Genomic DNA, 25,594 nt, shown 5'->3' on the forward strand with positions numbered 1-25,594 from the left:
ATGAATGGAAAATGTGGATTGCAAGATAAAGAATGGTTGGCTGATTTTGTCTTCACCGTGGACATCCTGGCCCACATGAATTAACTGAATTCCAAACAGGGGAAGGGCCTTTTTGCACATCAGATGTACAGCCTTATCGAAGCCACGAGAAAATTACTCCTCCTGACCCGCCAAGTAGAAGCCAACAATCTCACCCACCTTCTGACACTACTAGTCTGTTTCCTATCAGATGACCAGTGGGAGAAGTATTCAATTGCTACTGCGTGCTTTGAGCGAACGGTGAGTTCTCGGCACTGAGGATTTCAAAGTGTTAGAAAATGACATGCAGTTGGTTTCCTCTCCTTTCACCTTCAATGTGGATAACGCTCCCACTGACCTGCAACTTGAGTTGATCAATCTTCAAATCGGACTCATTGATTGGAGAACTATTCAAAACAATGTCACTGATGAGGTTCTATGCATCTTGATGAACAAAACTTTCCAAAGATTAGGAGTCATGCTCAGATGTTTGTACTGTTTGGGTCAACCTATGTACATGGACATACATTTTCAGTGATGAAATAAGGCACTGATCATTTTCTACGGCCTCACCTCTCAGAAATCCTGCGCATAGTGACATCAGAAACTATACCCGACTTCACTGCTCTAGTCAATTCCCATCAAAGACTTCACTCCTCACACTGATTGAGTAGTATAAATGTAATGTTGAGCTCTCGTGTTTTTGTGCATACGCGATAACAAGTTCTGTCAGAGGTGCTGAACGCAGTGTATTTTTCCCTCTGTTGTTCATTGCATTTTTATAATGAAAATACCTACCAAAAAAGGAGAACATGGGGTTTATTTCTGTGCATGTTAAAAAAGTAGAATATCTGGATGTGATTTACAGTAGATATCGGTCAGTCATACAGTGGGGCAAAAAAGTATTTAGTCAGCCACCAATTGTGCAAGTTCTCCCACTTAAAAAGATGAGGCCTGTAATATTCATCATAGATACACTTCAACTATGACAGACAAAATGAGAACAAAAATCCAGAAATTCACATTGTAGGATTTAATGAATTTATTTGCAAATTATGGTGGAAAATAAGTATTTGGTCAATAACAAAAGTTAATCTCAATACTTTGTTATATACCCTTTGTTGGCAATGACAGAGGTCAAACGTTTTCTGTAAGTATTCACAAGGTTTTCACACACTGTTGCTGGTATTTTGGCCCATTCCTCCATGCAGATCTCCTCTAGAGCAGTGATGTTTTGGGGCTGTTGCTGGGCAACACGGACTTTCAACTCCCTCCAAAGATTTTCTATGGGGTTGAGATCTGGAGACTGGCTAGGCCACTCCAGGATCTTGAAATGCTTCTTACGAAGCCACTCCTTCGTTGCCCGGGCGGTGTGTTTGGGATCATTGTCATGCTGAAAGACCCAGCCACGTTTCATCTTCAATGCCCTTGCTGATGGAAGGAGGTGTTCACTCAAAATCTCACAATACATGGCCCCATTCATTCTTTCCTTTACACGGATCAGTCGTCCTGGTCCCTTTGCAGAAAAACAGCCCCAAAGCATGATATTTCCACCACCATGCTTCACAGTAGGTATGGTGTTCTTTGGATGCAACTCAGCATTCTTTGTCCTCCAAACACGACGAGTTGAGTTTACCAAAAAGTTCTATTTTGGTTTCATCTGACCATATGACATTCTCCCAATCTTCTTCTGGATCATCCAAATGCTCTCTAGCAAACTTCAGACGGGCCTGGACATGTACTGGCTTAAGCAGGGGGACACGTCTGGCACTGCAGGATTTGAGTCCCTGGCGGCGTAGTGTGTTACTGATGGTAGGCTTTGTTACTTTGGTCCCAGCTCTCTGCAGGTCAATCACTAGGTCCCCCCGTGTGGTTCTGGGATTTTTTGCTCACCGTTCTTGTCATCATTCTGACTCCACGGGGTGAGATCTTGCATGGAGCCCCAGATCGAGGGAGATTATCAGTGGTCTTGTATGTCTTCCATTTCCCAATAATTGCTCCCACAGTTGATTTCTTCAAACCAAGCTGCTTACCTATTGCAGATTCAGTCTTCCCAGCCTGGTGTCCTTTGACAGCTCTTTGGTCTTGGCCATAGTGTAGTTTGGAGTGTTTTAGGTTATGGACAGGTGTCTTTTATACTGATAACAAGTTCAAACAGGTGCCATTAATACAGGTAACGAGTGGAGGACAGAGGAGCCTCTTAAATAAGTTTTTACAGGTCTGTGAGAGCCAGAAATCTTGCTTGTTTTGTAGGTGACCAAATACTTATTTTCTACCATAATTTGCAAATAAATAAATAAAAAAATCCTACGTGATTTTCTGTATTTTTTTTCTCATTTTGTCTGTCATAGTTGAAGTGTACCTATGATAAATTACAGGCCTCATCTTTTTAAGTGGGAGAACTTGCAATTGGTGGCTGACTAAATACTTTTGCCCCACTGTACATGTATAATCCTGTAATATGATTCTGGATCCGCGATAGCAAAAATATATTCTAATGTGGCCCATGGAAAATAATTGTCCAGGCCGACATATTTGCAAACATTTCTAAAGCACTGTTTTTGCCTTGTCATTATGGGTAGAGTAGATTGATGAGCAATATTATTTAAAAATACAGACATAGACATAGACATACAGACATTACAGCCTTATTATAAAATGTAACAAATGTGGAAAGACTGAAGGGGTCTGAATACTTCCCGAATTCACTGTAACCAATGTGGTAGAAACATGGGAGTAAGCTTCACGAAAAATGCAAAAAAAAAAAAAAATGCCAGATCGATTGTTGGTCTGTACAGTAGGGGGCCGTTTGCCATTTGTTCGCGTGGTGCATTATAGAGACCACCCGCCCGCCGTGGGCAGGGAAAGCCACTGTTTGGAGCATCAGCCACGCAGGCTGCAGCAAGCTAGGCTGCAGGGCTACGCCCACGCCGGAGGCCACTCAGCCTTGTTAGGCTGCAACGCACCTGGGAAATTTAGAGTGCTGCTTTAGTTCAGCACGGGAGAGCTTCTAGCTGGACGCCAGAGGCTGATCGCTACAGATTTTTGTTTGAAGCCCTGGACATTGTGTTCCACAGGATGACCGGACGACAATTGAAGCTGGTAAGCAGACCAACTAGTTCTTATTAAAGAGTTAATATAACTAGGTTATACTCCCGCGCATTTCAGACTTCTGTCATTGTTGCTATCCTACCAGCCGCGCCTAGCGAGTCGTTACAACATGTAGAATCTGTTTGTACTTGGATTGCAAATTACGCCAGACACTCGACAAACCTACTGGTCTGTCCATACCTTTAGGATTAGCAGCAACCTTCTCCTAGGCTAGGTTTGTTTTTGCTCCCAACCAGTGGAACAGGAACGGTGATAGTGAGAAAGGACCAGACAAGAATCAATATTATCATCACACTGCCATCTGTCTCTAACATGGTGTCATCACACCCTTATGACTCCATGGCAGACAGGCACAGGGCCATGGCCTTCTACCCAGACAAGCGAACATGTCCCACAAAGCACTAAAGTAACCTAATACAGAGTGCTCCTCTCAATCTAAATAGTGTCATCGTCAACTTCGCTAAAAGAGCGCACAAGGTGCCGCAGTTCTGTCCAATATAATAGGTTATCATCCCCACTGAGCTTCTACTGAACCGCAGAGTCCTGCATTGGGTCGGATACCCACAGTTCCCGGCGGTTGACCTGCACAAAAACCAGCTGGCGGATGATATGAAAACATTTTTACCCGTGGGTCGTTCCGCAGTTCAGAACTATACTGCAGGTCGGAAAACGTTTTAAAATCAAGATAACATTTTTACAAATCCAGGAGCTGGTGTTGAGAATTCAAAATTTTGCGAGCGGTGAGGAAGACATGGCCTAGGCTTCCAGCCACGTATGCAGCAGGGAACGGTCTGTTCTGCGGTGCTGAGACATTCCTAATTCATCCATGTGCAGAGCTTATGTTTGCCCCCGCCACAGGATAAATTGAGTGTACAAAACACTAGGAACACCTGCTCTTTCCATGAGACTGACCAGATGAATGCTATGATCCCTTATTGATGTCACGTTAAATCTACTTCAATCAGCGTAGACGAAGGGGAGACCAGTTAAAGAATGATTTTTAAGCATCGAGACATGGATTGTGTATGTGTGCCATTGAGGTTGAATGGGCAAGAATGTTTTTTTTTTTTTTTTAATAGCTTTTTAAAAAAAAAAGGGGTATGATAGTAAGTGCCAGGCGCGTCAAGAACTGCAACACACACGTTTCCCGTGTGTATTAAGAGTAGTCCACCACCCTAAGGACATCCATACCTTCCATTTCAGTGATTAGCAAGCTGTACACAGTGAAGAAACTGTATGAATGTAGACAGTGGTGTAAAGTACTTAAGTAAAGACAATTGATCTGTACTTTCCTATTTATATTGTTGAAAACTTACTTTTAGTCTACTAGAGTCCTAAAGAAAATCTTACCCCATACATTTTGAATGTGCTGTGAGAAGGACAGTGTACCATCTAGCCGTACTCCCAAGTACTTGTATGAGCTGACTACCTCAAGCGCTAAACCCGCAGAGGTAGTAGCCAGGCAAGTTATTTGACGGGTCACAAATCAGCTTTCGGAACAATTCTATATGGGTGGGTTGTGGAGAAAAATCTGTCATTATGTCTGGAATCGAAACTTTACAAAAACATATAAAAACGCAACACAGATTTTACTGACTTACAGCTCATAAGGAAAATCAGTCAATTGAAATACATTTCATGGATTTCACATGACTGGGCTGGGGGTGCAGCCACTGGGGAGCCAGGCCCAGCCACTCCGAATGAGTTTTTCCCCCACAAAAAGGCTTCATCACACACACACCATTATTTTATAGAGTATTCTCACCAGTTCGCTGGCCTGGTCGATGGTAAAAACACTGCAGTTGAGGCGGTCGCGCACGTCGATCTGAGCGTCGGCCAGCAGGGAGATGAGCTGCTTACACTCGTTCTGCATGCGTGTGAAGGGAATGGCGATCTCGTCGTAGTACAGCTGCTCTGACAGGATGGCTAAGAGGCGAGGCTGGACCAAGGCTGACACCACCTGACACTCCTGAGGCGAGAAGTGGGGGGAGACTAGGTGTAATTTTACGTCGGCCAGGATTCAAACAGTTTGCGGATTTATACAGTTGAAGTCGGAAGTTAACATACACCTTAGCCAAAAATATTTAAACTCAGTTTCACAAAAATGCCCCGTCTTAGGTCAGTTAGAATCACCACTTAAGAATGTGAAGTGTCAGAATAATAGGAGTGATTTATTTCAGATTTTATTTCATCACATTCCCAGTGGATCAGACGTTTACATACTCAGTATTTGGCAGCATTGCCATTACATTGTTTAACTTGGGTCAAACGTTTCAGGTAGCCTTCCACAAGCTACCCACAATAAGTTCAGTGAATTGTGGCCCATTCCTCCTGACAGAGCTGGTGTAACTGAGTCAGGTTTGTAGGCCTCCTTGATCGCACACACTTTCAGTTCTGCCCATAACTTTCCCATAGGATTGAGATCAGGACTTTGTGATGGCCACGCCAATACCTCGACGGTGTTGTCCTTAAGCCATTTTGCCACAATTTGGAAGTATGCTTGGGGTCATTGTCCATTTAAAACACCCATTTGCGACGAAGCTTTAACTTCCTGACTGATATATTGAAGCAACATCTCAAGACATCCACATCATTTTCTTTCCTCATGATGCCATCTATTTTGTTGAAGTGCACCAGTCCCTCCTGCAGCAAAGCCCCCCCACAACATGATGCTGCCACCCCTGTGCTTCACAGTTGGGATGGTGTTCTTCGGCTTGCAAGCATCCCCTTTTTCCTCCTTGGTTATTATGACCAAACAGTTATATTTATGTTTCATCAGAACAGAGGACATTTCTCCAAAAAGTACGATCTTTGTCCCCATGTGCAGTTGCAAACCGTAGTCTGGCTTTATGGCGGTTTTGGAGCAGTGCCTTCTTCCTTGCTGAGTGGCCTTTCAGGTTATGTTGATATAGGACTCGTTTTACTGTGGATATAGATACTTTTGTACCGGTTTCCTCCGGCATCTTCAAGGTCCTTTGCTGTTCTGGGATTGATTTGCACTTTTCGCACCAAGGTACGTTCATCTCGAGGAGACAGAACGCGTCTCCTTGCTGAGCGGTATGATGGCTGAGTGGTCCCAAGGTGTTTATACTTGCATACTATTGTTTGTACAGATGAACATGGTACCTTCAGGCTTTTAGAAATTGCTCCCAATGGTGAACCAGACGTGGAGGTCTAAAAAAAAAAAAATCTGAGGTCTTGGCTGATTTCTTTTGATTTTCCCATGATGTCAAGCAAAGATGCACTGAGTTTGAAGGCAGGCCTTGAAATGCATCCACAGGTACACCTCCAATGGACTCAAATTATGTCAATTAGCCTATCAGAAGCTTCTAAAGCTATGACGTTTTTTTGAATTTTCCAAGCAGTCAACTTCTGACCTACTGGAATTGTGATAGTGAATTATAAGTGAAATAGTCTAAACAATTGTTGGAAAAATTACTTGTGTCATGCACAAAGTGGATGTCCTTAACGACTTGCCAAAACTATAGTTTGTTAACAAGACATTTGTGGAGTGGTTGAAAAACTAGTTTTAATGATTCCAACCTAAGTATGTAAACTTCCGAATTCAACTTTACACACACACACACACACACACACACCTTGAGACGTTGGCTCAAGCAGAAATGACTAAATCGCCCTACACGGGAAGTTTATACGAGTTTGTTTGAATCCCAGCCATAAAAACCTCTGAAATAAATCCTGACAGCATTATGGTCAACTCCTATCCAAACAGAACAATTACAAAAACACTCAGGTTTTACCTTCTGCACAGCAGCCCACTCACAGAGGACCAGGGCCACAGCGATGCGCTGCAGGGCAGACTTGGAGTTGAGGTGGAAGAGGAGCAGCTGGCCCAGCGACTCAGCCGGTCGGATGTCCTGTGAGGAGGAGTTGACCTGCGGGTCGCACATACACCGACACAAGGCCCCCAACAGTCTGAATAGAAAAATGAATTGTTAGGCATTCATAGTAACTTAGTGCAAATGTTGTAAATGGATTTGTCGCAATTCCACAATCGTGTTTCTTTTTTTTGTCAAGAGAACACAAGTTTCAGTTTGCATACTGGTTTGTTAAATGAGGAGAACAATGCTGGAATGTGTGAAATATTTTTATCACCATACCAGGACTCCAGGCACTAAAGCCTTGTTCACATTGGAAGAAACCGAAATCCTATTTTTTTGCATATCCATTCACATATTTAAAAAAACTTTTTTAAATTATTTGAGCATTAAGGCCTGCAGTGTGAACAAGGCTTAAGAAGCCTGGAGACCAACAATGCCAGATGCAGAGTTGCTCTTGCCTTGACTAACGAACAGTCCAACCAGAGTAGCAGCTGGCTGCAGAAACCATACAGTGCTGCGTTGGGTTTTTAAATCTTAGTCTCTCAGGATCCAACAATGGTCCCAATACTAACATTAGTTTTAGTCTTCAATATCACACGGGATCAAAATTAGATGCAGAATTATAGAAAGCGAGGGACTAACTTTGCAGCCATGAGGCGAGCCCGTGTCACCACATAGTCTCGCGTAATTGGGTCCTCGGTCACAGTTTCCGCCCCAGCGATATACTCCTGAACAGTCTCCTTCACCTGAACCAAGGCTCCCTGGCGAGGCTTACCGCCAGCCTTCTCCTGTCAAATCACATCAGAGAACACATGGGTCAAAGCCTGGGAAGTGTTCAGTAGGCACGAAACGGAAAATAACTGTCCGGAACAGACTAGTACCATCCGAGGTTGTCCAAAAAGAAACATTTATTTTCAGTTGCAAAACATTTAGCAAAAATGTTAATTTGGCCTAATGAGTCTGACCTTAGACAACAGGATCACTGCATCATACCAGAGAAAACGCATAAACCTATCCCATAAAGAAGCCATGTGTAACATTAGCACAAGGACAATTAAGACCACAACCTGTAACTGATGTAACGGTCAGTCCGAACGGAGTCACCACCTTCTCACCTTGCAGCGAGCCTTGACTTCCAGCAGCATGTTGATGTCTATGGGGATGTGAGAGGCTTGCATCATCAGGCAGAGCCAGGCGCCCATCCAGGGACAGCTGGCTGCCACCACGTACTGCTGAGGGGCCTGGCGCAGCAGCTCTGTCCACACCTACCAGACATGCGCTTATTAAAAACATCATCCAGGATATATGACCTCCTGGATCGAGTGTGTGTGCGTGACAAACCTTTTGGATGAGGTCCAGGATCTCCTGATTGCTCTCCAGGATACAAGACTGGAAGATGTGTCGGAGCATGTCTTGCAGGACCTGGTTGAGCCATAGCGCGCAGCTCTGCAATGCCACAAAACAGACTTCAGTGATGAAATCAGCCAAATTGTATAAACAGTTGAAGTCATAGTTTCACATTTCATATCACTGGCCCAAACTCAAATGGACTCCTAGTTGTTGAAATCTGAGAGGATTTGATTGGTATAAGCAATATGGTGAAACCTTCACCTAGCCTATCAGGAGAGGGGGGGGGGGGGGGGGGCAAGGCGGCACTATTACCTTATTGCTTACACCGATCCAATCCTCTCAGATCTAGACTAGTGCATAAGGCTCTATTGGCATCTTTCCCTTACAAACCCACCTGGTCGGCTTTGGACAGTAAGGTAAAGAGGGTCTCTAATGCGGCCCGTCTGACTGATGATATGGTGTGTCTAAGGAATGGCCAGACCCGGGGGACAAGGACCGTTAGGGACTGCTGCATGCTGGAGGGGACAAAATATAAAATTGTTGGGCCTGTTAACCCTTACACAAGTTGCCCTCCGAAACATCTAGTGTGAATTGGCATGTACTATGACCCCCAAAAAACATTTACAACTTTCTACACTGTCATGTTCTTAAATAAAAAGCCAGAAATATAAATTAGGAATCACTGGTGAGAACGTTGCACAGCCATATCAAAACGCCATAGACTTCAAAATGTTACTCTAACAGTAGTAGTTTTAAAGAACAATTGCCTTGTGAAGTATAGCTCTTCATTGGAATTCCCCTTCGAGAAGTGAGAGAAGAGGTTATATCCGTACAGAAAATAAAAAAAAGGTAGAGGAGACTCACCTGCACTGTCGGACCTGGGGGTAGGTGAGCAGCGAGGACAGTAGGGTCATGATGCTGTTGGTGGAGGCAGTCAGGTCATCCAGCTCCAGGAGAGCATCCCACAGGGTGTTCACTATGAACGGGACCTGAGCAACACAAAGAAGACACGGAGGTCAGGATTTACACAACGTAGAAAAATGCTACAGTTAACGCGGTACTGGGATTTTTTTTATTCTGCAAATGAACTACCTGGGTTGTGTTCATGTTTTCCTTTGCATTCTCTAATCAGCATTTACTGGAAAAGCCCAGGTAGCCATACGGTGCTTACTGAACACAACCCTACTGCGCCATGAAGTAGTACATGTAAGAATATTTTGAAGATAAATACACAACGCAGAGGAAGAAAAGTCAAATAGTAATAACGAGCAGTGGAAATAGTGTTTCTTCTGTCGTATGGAATTAATGAGCAATGGGAGGAATTTGTCTTCTGAAAATAGGATACTTGCCATTTGGCCATTGGCCCAGTTTTATTGCAAGGAATTCTAATTGGTCAACCACAGGCTCGGGCAAGGTTATAAAACTACATCCTGTCTCTTTGTTCTGTGGAGAGAATCACTGAGGACAGGGGAGCATGAACATCTACCACCCAGGATGATTTGTTATCTTTAAATAAACCCATTTTCCTCCCCCTGATTTGCTGTGAGGTATGTTATTGAAGAATAACATCAACTGCTAACATGCACAATGCCAAGAATGCAAGCCATAAGATGGATAGGACGAGGTGAGGGGTGAGATTGGAGAAAGGCTAAAGGGCAGATCAGGTGACCAGACGTGGAGAGGGCCCGTGGTGAGATGCTCCCGTCTGACCTTGTTGGGGAGTAGCTGTACAAAGCCGTCCACCACAGGGATGAGGGCCGCGGCTGCCACCGCTCTGACGTCATCATCCAGGTCCTGCAGCCCCTCTGTGATGGCAGGGAGCACCCGCGGAAGCATAGCGGAGATCAGGTCCTGAGTGGGAGAAGAGGGGGCAAAAGAAAAGAGCGAGAGAAAAAGTTATAGAAAGACATCGAGTCTGTCTATACATGTAGAAAACACTTGTTTTACTGACTTAAAGTAGATCACACACACACACATCATGCATAGTGGGAATCAGATGCAAGCAAACAGGACACGAGCAGGTGGTTATTGGTACCTTTCGGACAGCCAGGGCATACTTGATGCCCAGAAGACCTCCGTGCCGGACCTCCCACTGGTCCTCCGTCAGCAGCTTCAGCAAGATGTCTACAGTCATGGCAACGCCGCTGACATTCATGTGGCGCAAGGCCACGCCCAGTGTCTGGGCACAAGTCTCTCTGACCGGAGCCACCACCTGAACAGAAAGGAGAGAGCGACGGCATGTTAGACATACAGAAACGCCCAACTCATAAGCGCCCGTAAGTAGGGTAGCAAAATTCTGTAAACTGGCATTTTAGAAAATTGTCGGAATTTTCCAACATTACCCCAGAGGGCATAAATAACATAAAATGTAATTCTGCCATCCCACTCAATAGCATGGTATGCTACAAGACACACCTCATCAGAGACAAAGTCTCCAAAACGGTCCAGAGCAAAGACACAGAGCAGCCTGATAACCACATCCTCCAGCCACTCCTGGTGCTGCAGCGCCATCTGGGAAAGGTCAAAGGTCAGCCATCTATTAGAGGTAAACTGAACTATTCATGTTTGGAGGTTGCATAGAGCAGGGATTCCCCCAAACTCGGTCCTGCCCCCGCCGCCAGACACAGCCGATTCAAATAACCAACTCATTATCAAGCTTCGATTATTTCAATCCACTGTGTAGTGCTAGGGTAAAACTTGAAACCGTGCACCTGGGGGTGGGGGGAGCCTAGCACAGAGGAGTCAGATACAGTACCTGTTCTGCAGTGCATTCCACCAGCTTCCCTCCTCCAGCACCTTGAGACTTGAGGATCTCCCTGAGGCCTGTGCCTGCACCGTGACGAATCTGGACACACAACCAGAGCACTAGTAGCTTCACAGATCTGTGTATATGCTGCCTGTTACACAATGGATCCTTATAGGACAACTACATAAGGAGCTGTAGGATTACAGATGACGTGAACAGGTCTGCTAGGACTCGGGAAAGTCATTACCTCCCATGAGGGGTTGAAGAGGTCGTTACAGAGCTCCTCACAGAAGCTCTCTAGGGGCCACTCCTGGGTCTGGAAATAAAGCACAAGATGAATTAGAACTAAGTTCAACTATACCGTCTGTTTCTCCAGACGCCTAGTCAATGGATTCTCAAGTTCTGTGTAAAATGGTTTACTTTGATTTATCAAGAATACAGAGATTTATCGTTGGTGACCCATTTCTTACCTCTTCTAAGAGGCTGGAGTTGTCTGGAACATTATCGATTAAGACTTTATGCTCCATTGCCGGTTGATCGATGGTAGTTTTCCTGCGCTTCTCCTCGGGCTCCCCATCAAAACTGTCATTACTACAGAAATAAGAATGGAAATCAAATCACAGATCAATAAACTCAGGTCAACCAATTCAGAAAGACCTATCTCCTACATTACACAATGCCAATGAAAACCAAAGACCTGGGTTATGTTCATTAGAGCAAACATAGCCATCTGTACTTGTCCAATAAGAAATGCTCATTTACACCTTCCACTCAGTTTGGTGCCTAATGAACACAACCCGGTCTAAAAAGCTTTGGAAGAAATAGGACATACCTTCTCTCGTTGGGATCCATGTCTTTGGATCGCTGCTTGGCCACTAGCTTGGCCATCCTCTTAGCCTTGTTCTTCTGTCGGTTGCTCATGCCAGGTCGAAACTCCGAGTCTATTATCTCAGCCGCCTGCATGGGCTGAAAATGGAACAACTCCAATTGAACATTAGTCTCTAGTGATGGAACAAAACAATTGCCCACATTTTTCAGACAAAGTAATAAGTTACAGACATCTTAAGATGGGAGTCATTCATTTCTCTGACCAGAGACTGTTCCTCAGACAGGGAGCATAATGTGATGTTTTCTTCACATCCTAACGTGAAGACGGCACCTGCTGAAAAGGGCAGGTCAGATAAGTGGGGTGGACCGGGAACTGCCATCTTGGCTTTGCATCTGGTCTAGTTGATCATTAGGATAGACCCATAAATACTTATGACACTTCGCACCACCCCTAGGTTTCCTGCACTCCAACTCAGATGGAAAGATGTCAATGAAAGAAGGCTTGCTTTCTGCAATTTATCTGAGTTCCCCCCCAGACTATAACAGAGTCTGAAAACGTTACTAGCTGTCAAGTCCTTGCTTCCTCCGTCCTCGTTTCCGCAAGGCCTTCCTCAATTTTCTGAGGGACCTTAAACCTCTCCTCCAATGAGCTTTGAGAGGCATTAAGGAAACAAGGACGGCAGAAGCAAGGATTTGACAGCTAGTAACGTTTTCAAATAACATGCTTTGGCTCAGACTATGTCAGGACCTACTCCAAGGTCTTCTTACCAGACATCCCAATCATGGTTGGACAAGTTACAGCATGCCTCCTCAGTCCAAGTTTGGGTACGCAGCCAGGTTGACTGAAGGGTCCAAAATATACCTGGCAAAGTTGAGGTGCTGAAAGAAGCACCAAGCTTCTAAGCCCAGCCTCACACCGTCTGCCACTGTTGTGACCAGATGAACCCAGACTTAGAAAAGATAGTAGCCTGCACTTGATGCTACCTGGGTAGAGTTCAGTAGGCTTTGAAATGGAGGGATTACCTGGACTTATCCAATAAGAAATACACATTTGTTTGTTGTAAAATGTTCTAGATTTTTCGTAGCATGGCCTAATGAACGCAACCCTGTGTTAAGCTTCGTAGGATGCTGTTCAAAATTGAACGAAATTACCGACTCAATAACAGCCTAAAGGAGAGTTGGAAATGGAGGTAGTGTGACTGACTCACCACGTGGTTGTGGGAGCTGGAGCAGGGTCCAGAGCCTGTCCCTCCCTGTCCCTGGGCCTTAGGGCCACTGGGGGTGATGTACTGGGTGTCCAGGTCCTCATCATTGAACAGCTCCATCGTGTCCATGCCGATTGCGGCACCTATGTCCAGTCCCAGCTTCCTCTGTAGCAGCTTCCTCTGGCGGGTGAGACGCTCTTTAGGGTCCACTTCACCTGGTATGGGTTGAGCAAAGAGATGGGGTATGAAGCTTGTAGAAGATACCAACTATGGCTAAACAAGTGTATGTAGAGAATGCACGGACACATGGCTAGTTTCCTGAACACAGATTAAGCCTTTAGTTCTGGAGAAATCATTTTTTCCTCAATGCAGAATCTCCATTGAATGTGCATTTTAGTACGGGACTAACGTGCACATCCCTGAAAGGCAACTTCGATGGGGGCCACAAAACCTGAACTCATGAAGGACCGCAGTTGCGCGCAGGTCTGGCACCCCCCCCCCCAAAAGAAGTATAAATTCTACAAATTTTTCCATGGGGCAGAAATACATTTGTAGTTTCTAATATGATAGCTGACCACTAAACAAACTAAGCGATTTCAAATTGTTTTTAGCTGACTATCAGTGACTGGCTTTAGAGAAACTGCTGATGCACAACCACGTTTCGAAATTGCACCTGGTGTAGTCTACTATTCTAACGCAACAGAAAGTTGAGACCACAACTGATCGAAGGGCCTTCAAAAAGGGGGCAGCTTGCCACCAGTTGCCCATCCCTGCCTTAGGGTATGAATATAGGCTTCATTCTCTATGTTTATGGTTACGGGAAATAAGTAGGGAAGTGAACTACAGATCAGGCTGTTGATTCACAGCAGAGTTCAGGTAAACTGTACTTTCACAGGCTGCAGCCACAAAACATCAAAGAGAGCCATGAAAGTCACTCTGGACTAGTGTAGCAAAGCACTAAAACATGAGCGGTCCCAAAACATCTTGACCAGATGAAATACAGTCAGAGTAATGACTACAGGATGCTGGGGGAAACACAGCCAAGGTAAGTCATTACTATGAAGTTGAGAGAGGACAAAAAAAGGTTGGAGACATTTGAATTAAAATTGTATTCAAACGAGTCACATGATCATAACATTGTCATGGAAAAGCAAACGAGAGCATACAGATCCAATAGTCTAAAGGAAAATAATATGGGCCCTGGTTCAAAAATAGTGCCTTTATAGGGACGACAGTGTATGGTGCCATTTGGGACCCAGCCATGCTCTGAACTGTGGTCACTGACACCAAGGGTCGAGCACTGCGAGTGAGATTCAGAATGCAGATGCAACAAATAAAGACCCAACAGCCAGCATAGTCATTGCGCATCTCGAGACGAGTCTCTCGGTAACTTCATTGGCAGCTCGCTGCAATCTGAATGAATGAATGATTTTCTCAGCTGAACGTGCCACTTACTTCATAGACCAGTGGTTACATGAGTAACATTGGATATCCAACAGTGGTTTCTAGCGCATATCGAAATGGTTTCCCTACAAATTTGGCTCAAGCTTTTGAACGGTTGGAGCTATCAGCGACTATAACCCCATGCCTGAACGCGAAGACTCTGGAACACGTGACATCTGTTTCCATCTATGACAAGCTGTGCAGGACCCTTTAGAAGGCAGAGTGACAGATCTGAACATAAGGATATAATAAAATGTTCTCTACAGAAGATCATACAAAGAGCTTGTGTCCCGAGCAAACAAACTTCTTGGTCCACCAGCCACTGTGGCAGGTAAATGGAAAAAATCTACCAGCCACTTAGATTTAGTAAGAGGTCATGTTATATATTATTGTTGAATTTCATTTGTGACCAGTCTTCCCCCCCAAAAAATAAAATGAAAAGTCAGATGAGCCAAAAGCTGACACTTTAAGGGCGGGAGGTTAAAGGTAACAGGGCCACTCAAGTCGTGTTAAGTGTGGAGTGAGAGATCTGACTAGTAGTAGACAATATTTAGTCGGTATCGGTTGAAGCAGACTCAAACTAACATTGAAAAACAAGACTTCAACAAAACTAGCCAAGAAACACAAGGACAAAGTTTCACATTGTAGACTTGAGGAAATTAGACAAACATCTATGCCGGTGACAAGCGCCTTAAAATGTGCACAAAGCACCCCAGTGCTGCTGCCCGCGATGGGATATAGATGTATTTCTTTGTGCAATTCGCAGTTATGGAACAAAAATGGTAAAAATAGTTTGAACAGCTAATTCAGCATTTCTGCTATAAATCACAACTCGTACATGCGCGCATACTTGGCTTTATTTTTATTTGCAAATGCAAAGCAGAACCCTGCAAATTGGCCACCCGCCTACATGGCTGGTGAAAGACATTAAGGTGTCAGCATGCTTAAGTTCAGCTAGCCGAACGTGTGTCCTCGCATTCTCTTAAAAATACCTTCACTTGAAAACCAAGGGAGAAAAAAAAAGCAGCAATAGTTCTGTTTGTCCACTTTGAGAAGCCGTTGCCAGTATATACACTGCTCAAAAAAATAAAGGGAACACTAAAAAAACACATCCTAGATCTGAATGAATGAAATATTCTTATTAAATACTTTTTTCTTTACATAGTTGAATGTGCTGACAACAAAAATCACAAATTATCAATGGAAATCAAATTTATCAACCCATGGAGGTCTGGATTTGGAGTCACACTCAAAATTAAAGTGGAAAACGACACTACAGGCTGATCCAACTTTGATGTAATGTCCTTAAAACAAGTCAAAATGAGGCTCAGTAGTGTGTGTGGTCTCCACGTGCCTGTATGACCTCCCTACAACGCCTGGGCATGCTCCTGAGGTGGCGGATGGTCTACTGAGGGATCTCCTCCCAGACCTGGACTAAAGCATCCGCCAACTCCTGGACAGTCTGTGGTGCAACGTGGCGTTGGTGGATGGAGCGAGACATGTCCCAGATGTGCTCAATTGGATTCAGGTCTGGGGAACGGGCGGGCTAGTCCATAGCATCAATGCCTTCCTCTTGCAGGAACTGCTGACACACTCCAGCCACATGAGGTCTAGCATCGTCTTGCATTAGGAGGAACCCAGGGCCAACCGCACCAGCATATGGTCTCACAAGGGGTCTGAGGATCTCATCTCGGTACCTAATGGCAGTCAGGCTACCTCTGGCGAGCACATGGAGGGCTGTGCAGCCCCCCAAAGAAATGCCACCCCACACCATGACTGACCCACCGCCAAACCGGTCATGCTGGAGGATGTTGCAGGCAGCAGAACGTTCTCCACGGCGTCGCCAGACTATCATGTCTGTCACATCTGCTCAGTGTGAACCTGCTTTCATCTGGGAAGAGCACAGGGCGCCAGTGGCGAATTTGCCAATCTTGGTGTTCTCTGGCAAATGCCAAACGTCCTGAACGGTGTTGGGCTGTAAGCACAACCCCCACCTGTGGACGTCGGGCCCTCATACCACCCTCATGGAGTCGGTTTCTGACCGTTTGAGCAGACACATGCACATTTGTGGCCTGCTGGAGGTCATTTTGCAGGGCTCTGGCAGTGCTCCTCCTGCGCCTCCTTGCACAAAGGCAGAGGTAGCGGTCCTGCTGCTGGGTTGTTGCCCTCCTCCACGTCTCCTGATGTACTGGCCTGTCTCCTGGTAGCACCTCCATGCTCTGGACACTACGCTGACAGACACAGCAAACCTTCTTGCCACAGCTCGCAATGATGTGGCATCCTGGATGAGCTGCACTACCTGAGCCACTTGTGTGGGTTGTAGACTCCGTCTCATGCTACCACTAGAGTGAAAGCACCGCCAGCATTCAAAAGTGACCAAAACATCAGCCAGGAAGCATAGGAACTGAGAAGTGGTCTGTGGTCACCACCTGCAGAACCACTCCTTTATTGGGGGTGTCTTGCTAATTGCCTAAAATTTCCACCTGTTGTTTATTCCATTTGCACAACAGCATGTGAAATGTATTGTCACTCAGTGTTGCTTCCTAAGTGGACAGTTTGATTTCACAGAAGTGTGATTGACTTGGAGTTACATTGTGTTTGTTAAAGTGTTCCCTTTATTTTTTTGAGCAGTGTACTTCCTCAAAATAGTCAGAATTCAGCTAAGATAATTGAATGACAGATTTCTTGGAGTTTACGTTTTTGCCAAAGAGATCTTAGTCGTGCAATTTTACATTAACTAAGACGTTTGGTGCAGAACTCTGCAATGAAAGAAATTAGTACGAAAATGAGTTCTCGAGTTGAATGCCTAAGACTTTCAGTCACACCACAACATACGTCCTTCAGACTGAAATTTGGCATTACCCGATTTGACATTCTGTGCTGAATCCATATAAAAAGATTAGAACTATTTATTTCTGATAACCCAAATGTCCTTAAAAATCAAGAATGAAATAGCTTGACTGTCCATGTTAATAGTATTTAAAATGGCATTTATATTAATCAATTTGATATCATGTATGAATTAAATTGATTTTATGACACCCCCAAACCCTGTTCTCTGAGGCTACGGTGGCTTGCCCAGTGAGGTTTCACAAAAGAGCACGAAGACAGCCTAGTAATGTGGTCACATACTAGATTCTCCCATAACATTCCTTTAACTTGATAACATACACACCAACCTATTAGGAGCCTCTTATTACTGAGCACAGGTGTTCGTAGGACGAGTTAAGAGGTTTTTTTTTAAAGCAGATGTATACCAGACTTGTCATCCTGGACCTCAAACTCAGCGCCGGCAGAACCCAGTAGAGAAGCACCATGTTTGAGGAGGCGGGAGATGTCGAATCGGTAGAAACTCAAACGGTCAGAGTAGGAGTCCTCCGGGGAAAAGTCTGCAGATGACTCTGGAAGAGACAAGCATCCCCACAGCACCGTAAGTTACAACATCAAAAGTGAAGGTTATCTTACATTCAGAATGGAACCATACTTTTCGCTGTTGAGTGGGAAATATTAGATCAGGAAAAAGTAACTCGCACACTGCACTTGCCGGTATCACGTGTTTATTTAAGCTTGCATGTCACCCTCCCAGCCTTCGTCAGAGCTTTGTATAATGAGCGGTTGATTGCTGATGAAATGTAGTGTTTCTTTTCAATGTTAGAGCACACACACACTGTCAATGGTTACTTAAGAGCAGCTCCGACAGTTATATAACACCTAGAGCAAACATTTGCCAGTGTGTTTTCACACACACACACACACACCTGGTGGTCGAAAACAAAGCTAGAGGCCATGTAACAGGTTTCACGAAGGCCATTTAAATGCTAATCCTGCCAAGTAAGGGAACATTAAGGCTTTATTTGTTTCCTACCGTCAGGAGTGCAACAAAACAGAGGCACTTGGCTGTGAATAACATGGCAGGTTAAGGTTGGGTCACCTTCTTTGGGCTTGGGTGATGGGCTCCACTCTGGGATATTCTTCACAATGGCCTCCACTGCTTGACCCGCAGCGATACGCGTGTCCCAGTTTGGACTTCTCAGGTATGTCAATACCTGTAGGTTGTGGGTGAGCAAGAAAACACAGGACTCGTAGGATGTAACACGTGTCAGATCAGATGGTGGGGAACTTATGCACTACACCAGATCAAACAGTCCACTTGTTTAATAAATCACCTCAACATGCAGAGGAAACGAAGACAGCGGGCTATTCAGCAGTCTAGGACCTTCATGGGCCTCCATTTAGATTTTTCCCAGACAAGGTAAAGAAGGGTTTGACAATCTGTATGGGTGGTTAAAATATGGATGCCCTTGTGGCTGCACTACAAGCATTAGCACATGCTGTAGCAAAATGAAGACAAACATTTCTCAGACAAGTTCAAGTAGTCCCTCCCTATTTCAGTCTTTTCTTCCTTTTGGTGTCCAATGAATACGACCCTGGTGTAGATAGGGACCCAACTGTGGGCACTCATGGAGGAAGAGACATACCTTTGACAACAGGTTGTTGAGCTCATGTGGGTGGAGTTTGACCACATCTCCCAGCTGTTGGGCAGCAGTCTTCCTCGTCACCGGAGTGGTTCCAGTGTCAAGCAGGATAAAAAGACGATCAAGCCTGGAAGACGAGAGTGGGAGAAAAAAAAAGTAGATACAAATATACTATGCATGCATTGAGCTCCATTGCATATGAGAGAAGAGACTTGAGAAGTTGCATTAGTTTAACATTACATTTGGAAGTATAACAGAACAACGAAATCTGTGGAGCGTTTAGGAAGTTCAAGTTCTACGAGTATACCGTGCGCGAAATAAGAGTATTGAACACAACTCTGCTAAAAATAAAGAGGGCCATTTTTTTTTTTTTTTATGAAAAACTGGATTCTGTGCTGTGGCAACATGCCCAGCCACTCAGTAAAACAAATCCAACATCTCTTGACTACCTATTAATGCAGTTCTGGTTGAGGTACATCTTGTTTGGATTAGGAATAGTTTAGGCAGGGCAACAAAAAACATTTTACCCTTTGAGCATTCAAATGATCCAGGTGGAAATGTTTTGATTTGTTATTGTACTACCAACTAGGTAATTTGATATAAAAATATAAGCGGATGTTCAGATACAAAGTACATATCATTTAAATTCAAGATCCAGAAGTTGTCTGGAGCCTGGCTAACAGTGAATGGATCATTGCATCCAGGTAGCCTTCAGGTCACGTTTATGGATATACAGTCACCAGGCAGTTTATTAGGTACACCACCCCGTTCACAAAAATGTATCAATCCTACAGACAGCGAGTCATGTGAATGTTAGAATGGGCAAAACGAGTGACCTAAGCGACTGAGCGTGGTATGATCGTCAGTGCCAGGCGTGCCAGAGCCAGTGTCTCAAAAATGGTTGGCCTCCTGGACAGTGTCAATGATTTACAGAGAATGGTGAGAAACAAAAAACATCCAGTCGGTGGCAGTCCTGTGGGTGAAAACAGCTCATTGAGAGAGGTCAAAGGCAAATGGCAAGAATCGTGCTAACAGGCAGGCCACAAACTGATAAATAACAGTGTAGTACAACAGTGGTGTGCAGATCGGTATCTCAGAGCGCACAACTTGTTGATCCTTGTCACAAATGGGCTATTGCAGCAGACAACCACACCATGTTTCACTCCTATCAGCTAAAAACAATAAGGGGCTCCAGTGGGCAGGCAATCATCACTGCCAATTGACTATATAGCATGCATGGTTTAAGACTGCAGGGGCTAACCAGAGCCAAATCCACCACTAAAGCATTAGCTGAAGACTTCAAATATGCATCCTCTTGCAAACCCGAACTACTGAATGCCATCAACTAAAATGTGTCTTCCGCATTTAACCTAACCCCCATGAAGGTGTGGGGGCTGCCTTTATCGACATCCAGTCCGGGGAACAATGGGTTAACTGCCTTGCTCAGGGGCAGAATGACAGATTTCTACCTTGTCACCTCGGGGGTTCGAGCTTGCAACCTTTCGGGTTACTGGCCCGACGCTCTAACCACTAGGCTACCTGCCACATGAGATTAAGAACAGAAACCATTGTCCATGTTATTTAGAGCAAACTCCTTTACACATGCTGGATATGACACGTGTGAAACAAACCACCCTACAATAGCCTACGTTTGGGAAAGTCATCTCATTAAAATAAATCTCTGGATGAAACATGAGCGATAATCTAATTCGCAACATGTCATACTGGCACGTTTGCAAGCAGATGGCACATCAAGTAACAGCTAACAGGTAACATGTCTTTAAGACCATATCATCATGATCAATTGCATGCGACAGGTCTGCTGGCAACTAACTAAAATGATCTACTTAACGTTAGCGAATTAGAAATTGCTGTTTTTGTAGCTAGTAGCTCAGTAGTAAACTGCCTGGCTAAACTTGCTATATAACTTAGGTAGTTAAAACTGTTGTTTGGCTAGAACTAACGTTACCTAGTTGAAAAACGAATGCCGTGAACCCAAGCGCGGTTGGCCCGGTATCATGAACCACCACCGGCCGTTGTGTGTTAGGCTAGCTAGCCATCAACACCATGCCATTGCTTGTTCATGCTAACAAGCTAGATAACTAGTGGCTAAGTTAATAATATTGGATATAAAATACATAGTTAGGGAATCTCACCTTGAAACGGCCATGACGATTAATTTTATGTGTAAATGTGCTCTTTTGTGATCCGTATTGAACAGGAGCGATCATTTATTTAAAGTTATCCGCTTTACTTGACGCTAATCCAAAGCGCCAGCTAGCCTAGCAAGGGAGGCCGCTATAGTGCGTCTCTTCTCACAGCTCACCACCCGAAACCTGTCGAAATGAGTTCATCAAATCAGGTCTTCAAAGTAGGTCCCTCTTTTCTCTTGAATAATTTCTTCCTCCGAAAAATGTAATTTATTAAACTTATATCACCTTAAACCTTGTATTAACCTTCTGAACTACTCCCAGATAAGTACTTTAATCGAATGAGATTTAAAGAGTAATTTTTGTGTTCGCTAAAGGGAACCCAGGAGGCTGATTTTATATGAGGAGCCATCTTGCATTTATTCCTTCCTCCATAGCAGGCGCCAGCTGATTGGTTACAAGTCATTTCAGCGACCAATCGAAAAGCACATTAAAGAGGAAGTGCACAAAGCGGCAAAAAAAAAAATAAGCTCCTCGCAGGAATGACTTGTTTCCCCTTTTTAATTGACAAAAGTCCTCCCACGCGCCTGTCATTCAACAGAGAACCTTTACCAACAGTGCCTGTTCAACCTCAGGAGGCTGAAGAAATTTGTCTTGGCCCCTAAAATCCTGACAAACTTTTATAGATGCACAGTTGAGAGCATCCTTTCGGGCTGTATCATCGCCTGGTATGGCAACTGCAATGCCCGCAACCGCAGTGCTCTCCAGAGAGTGGTGTGGTCTGCCCAGCAAATCACAGGTGGCAACTACCTGCCTTCCAGGACACCTACAGCACCCGATGTCACAGGAAAGCCAAAAAGATCTTCAAGGACATCAACCACCCAAACCACGGCCTGTTCACTGTTATCCAGAAGGCGAAGTAAGTACAGGTGCATCAAAGCTGGGACCGAGAGACTGAAAAACAGCTTCTATCTCAAGGCCATCAGACTGTTTAATAGCCATCAGTAGCCGGCTTCCACCCAGTTAGGCAACCCTGTACCTTAGAGGCTGCTGCCCTATATACATAGACTTGGAATTACTGGCCACTTTAATAATGGAACACTAGTCACTTTAATAATGTTTACATACTGCTTTACTCATCTCATATGTATATACTGTATTCTATTCTACTGTATTTTAGTCAATGCCACTCCGACATTGCTCAATCTAATATTTCTATATTTCTATATTGCATTCTTTTACTTTTAGATGTGTGTGTTTTGTTGTTAATAGTTTTTAGATACTACTGCACTGTTGGAGCTAGGAACACAAGCATTTCGCTACACCCGCACTAACATCTGCTAAATATGTGTATGTGACCAATAACATTTGATTTGATTTGAAAAGGTACAGTATGTTACTCACTCTGTGAAACCAACCTGTTGCAACTCAAACTTCATGGTGATAAAATAAATCATACAATTAATGTAACTGTCCATCAAAGCTTCATCACCATTAAAGTCTTTAAAACTTTTCTTGTGAGTCACAAAGTCGCATCTTTCAAAAAAAATGGTCTAGCTCAAATATATTTTTGAAATGTCCAGCTGCTAAATTTGTACATTTCACAAAAATGATTATTTCTGCAAGAAGCCACCAGCTGTCATAGCTGAGTTTCAGCATCAGGAGCTGACCAGTGCTGAAACTGTCAGTGCCAGGCTCATGCAAAGAGGATCATGTTTATTTAGCGCACACTGTCTGGTCTGGCAATAGATGGCCATAGCTAGCTAACACAGTGGAGCAGTGAAATTATGGCAAAGTGGAATTATGGGGAAAAAAATCTCAGACTTTTGTTGGGTATAGTATAGAATTAGCTGCTATCTAGCAACAGTTAGGAAGCTGTCTGAAGAAAAGCCTATCAAGTTCTAGCTAGCTAGCATTATGCATTTGGCAGGAACCTAACTAGCAAACTAGCTAGCTATACTGAGACAAATATGATAACTAACCCCTTTCATCTGTGTTGAGAGTCTAGCTAGCTACTTATTTTCCTACATTTTAACCATGATTGTATAACTGGTATTTTATCAGAGTTTGTTTAAGTGTTTGTTCTAGTTTGTTTTAGTTTGGCCACCATGGTGACTTGGTCACTAGAAGAGGTTTGTGGTTATTTAACTGAATTTAAGAAATGCCTATCTCATTTTTGCTCAAATTCAAGGTGAAGCTTGAGGAAATAGGCTATCACTTGGCACTAGTGAAACACTTCTGTATGACACATCCATCTGGCATTTGTTTCGAGGACTGCTTTAGAGAATAAGGAAAAGCTTCAAATTCAAGATGGAGTACACATCCAAGAATGGGGTATTGGCATTTGGCATACCGCTTAAATTTTTTTTTAAATCAGTGGTGAATTGTGCATTTGATTGTTGTTGTGTGTCTGTTTACTGACTCCGCTTGTTGACCAAATTTGAGAGTGATACCACAGCACCCTCATATCAGGCTCAGCAGAAGTCAAGAAAAAGGTAGACTCATGCTCCAGGAATACAAGGTGAGATATCTAGTTGTGGTTAGAGTCAGTCTATCAATCCTCAATAGACGCTCTAATCATGATATGTGAACCGGCTGGTCTTGTCATTCTTCTTATGTTTCCTCATCTAGGGAAAAACCCTTCAATGTAAAATCAAGAGAAGTGAGAATAAAATAACCTCAAATTGCTGACGAGCAATTGGCTCCAATTAAGCGCCGTCCACAGGGCATGGCATTGCAAAATGGAGTGATAGCCTTCCTTCTTCAAGATCCCTTATACCCTGTAAAAAGCTCCCACTTTACCACCACCAAAGCACCCCCAGACCATCACATTGCCTCCAACATGCTTGACAGATGGAGTCAAGCACTCCTCCAGCATCTTTTCATTTTTTCTGCGTCTCACGAATGTTCTTCTTTGTGATCTGAACACCTCAAACTTAGATCAATCTGTCCATAACTGTTACGGCTTCTATGAATGGTGAGTGAAGGAGTCAAGCGCAGAGAGCAGGTAATTCCGTACGTGGATCTTTTATTCCAACGACAGCGGAGACATGGACATGCAAAACACAAGGGCGCATGAAACAATCCGTCCAAAATACACAGGACTAAAACTGTCCGGAAAAATAGCGATCACACTAATACACCAACACCAAATAAACAGAGAACAAGCCCGCACAATACCCAGCGGGCCTAGTGCCCTTAAATAGCCTATAAACAAAACTAACTCAAAACAGGTGTGCCCAATTAGACCCAATTGACAGAAACAAAAGGAAAGGGAATCGATGGCAGCTAATAGGCCGGCGACGACGACCGCCGGGCGCCGCCCGAACAGGAAGAGGCACCATCTTCGGCAGGAATCGTGACAATAACACTTTTTTCCAAACTTCCTCTGTCCAGTGTCTGTGTTCTTTTGCCCATCTTACACTTTTCTTTATATTGGCCAGTCTGTGATATGGCTTTTTCTTTGCAACTCTGTCTAGAAGGCCAGCATCCCGGAGTCGTCTCTTCACTGTTGACGTTGAGACTGGTGTTTTGCAGGTACTTTAATGAAGCTGCCAGTTGAGGACTTGTGAGGCGTCTATTTCTCAAACTAGACATTCTAATGTACTTGTCCTCTTGCTCAGTTGTGCACCTGGGCCTCCCACTCCTCTTTCTATTCTGGTTACGGAGTAGTACACAGCGTTGTACGAGATGTTCAGTTTCTTGGCAATTTCTCACAAGGAATAGCCTTCATTTCTCAGAACAAGAATAGACTGATGAGTTTCAGAAGACAGTTCTTTGTTTCTGGCCATTTTGAGCCTGTAATCGAACCCACAAATGCTGATGCTCCAGATACTCAACTAGTCTTAAGGCCAGTTTTATTGCTTCTTTATTCAGAACAACAGTTTTCAGCTGTGCTAACATAATTGCAAAAGGGTTTTCTAATGATCAATTAGCCTTTTAAAATTATTAACTTGGATTAGCTAACACAACGTGCCATTGGAACACAGGAGTGATGGTTGCCGATAATGGGCCTCTGTACGCCAATGTAGATATTCCATAAAAAAGAAAAAGCCATATCTCAGACTGGCCAATAAAAATAAGAGATTAAGATGGGCAAAAGAACACGGACAGAGGACCTGCCTAGAAGGCCAGAATCCCAGAGTCGCCTCTTCACTGTTGACGTTGAGACTGGTGTTTTGCAGGTACTATTTAATGAAGCTGCCAGTTGAGGACTTGTGAGGCGTCGGTTTCTCAAACTAGACACTCTAATGTACTTGTCCTCTTGCTCTGTTGTGCACCGGAGCCTCCCACTCCTCTTTCTAGAGCCAGTTTGCACGGGGGGGGGGGGCTTTTCTTTAGGCTGACTTGCAATAGAAACCCTAACCATGTTACATTACCTGTAGACCCATGGCCAGCGGTCCCAATGCGAGTAGGCTTGAATGGA

General features: G+C 44.1%; 1 protein-coding gene across 2 annotated transcripts in view; it reads right to left on the bottom strand.

Annotated features, from left to right (window-relative positions):
- The window catches only part of LOC139381355 (TATA-binding protein-associated factor 172-like), a 64,786-nt gene extending 43,187 nt beyond the window's left edge, over nucleotides 1-21,599 (bottom strand). The window contains exons 1-20 of one of the 2 annotated variants that reach the window (XM_071124822.1): nucleotides 21,457-21,592; nucleotides 21,175-21,354; nucleotides 19,022-19,145; nucleotides 18,475-18,589; nucleotides 17,801-17,944; nucleotides 13,104-13,315; nucleotides 11,900-12,033; nucleotides 11,538-11,658; nucleotides 11,315-11,383; nucleotides 11,077-11,166; nucleotides 10,737-10,832; nucleotides 10,357-10,533; nucleotides 10,032-10,172; nucleotides 9,186-9,310; nucleotides 8,716-8,836; nucleotides 8,313-8,417; nucleotides 8,087-8,236; nucleotides 7,614-7,759; nucleotides 6,891-7,065; nucleotides 4,895-5,098 (exon numbers count right to left, since the gene is read on the bottom strand). In XM_071124822.1, the coding sequence (XP_070980923.1) occupies nucleotides 4,895-5,098; nucleotides 6,891-7,065; nucleotides 7,614-7,759; nucleotides 8,087-8,236; nucleotides 8,313-8,417; nucleotides 8,716-8,836; nucleotides 9,186-9,310; nucleotides 10,032-10,172; nucleotides 10,357-10,533; nucleotides 10,737-10,832; nucleotides 11,077-11,166; nucleotides 11,315-11,383; nucleotides 11,538-11,658; nucleotides 11,900-12,033; nucleotides 13,104-13,315; nucleotides 17,801-17,944; nucleotides 18,475-18,589; nucleotides 19,022-19,145; nucleotides 21,175-21,188 (2,463 nt within the window). In that variant the 5' untranslated portion in view covers nucleotides 21,189-21,354; nucleotides 21,457-21,592. Of the gene's footprint in view, nucleotides 1-4,894; nucleotides 5,099-6,890; nucleotides 7,066-7,613; nucleotides 7,760-8,086; nucleotides 8,237-8,312; nucleotides 8,418-8,715; nucleotides 8,837-9,185; nucleotides 9,311-10,031; nucleotides 10,173-10,356; nucleotides 10,534-10,736; nucleotides 10,833-11,076; nucleotides 11,167-11,314; nucleotides 11,384-11,537; nucleotides 11,659-11,899; nucleotides 12,034-13,103; nucleotides 13,316-17,800; nucleotides 17,945-18,474; nucleotides 18,590-19,021; nucleotides 19,146-21,174 lie in introns of both variants that reach the window. The other variant, XM_071124821.1, reaches the window with a different exon arrangement.
- Between the last annotated feature and the right edge of the window lie 3,995 nt (nucleotides 21,600-25,594).

Source organism: Oncorhynchus clarkii, chromosome 23, assembly GCF_045791955.1.
Source record: "Oncorhynchus clarkii lewisi isolate Uvic-CL-2024 chromosome 23, UVic_Ocla_1.0, whole genome shotgun sequence".
Lineage (NCBI taxonomy): Eukaryota > Metazoa > Chordata > Actinopteri > Salmoniformes > Salmonidae > Oncorhynchus > Oncorhynchus clarkii.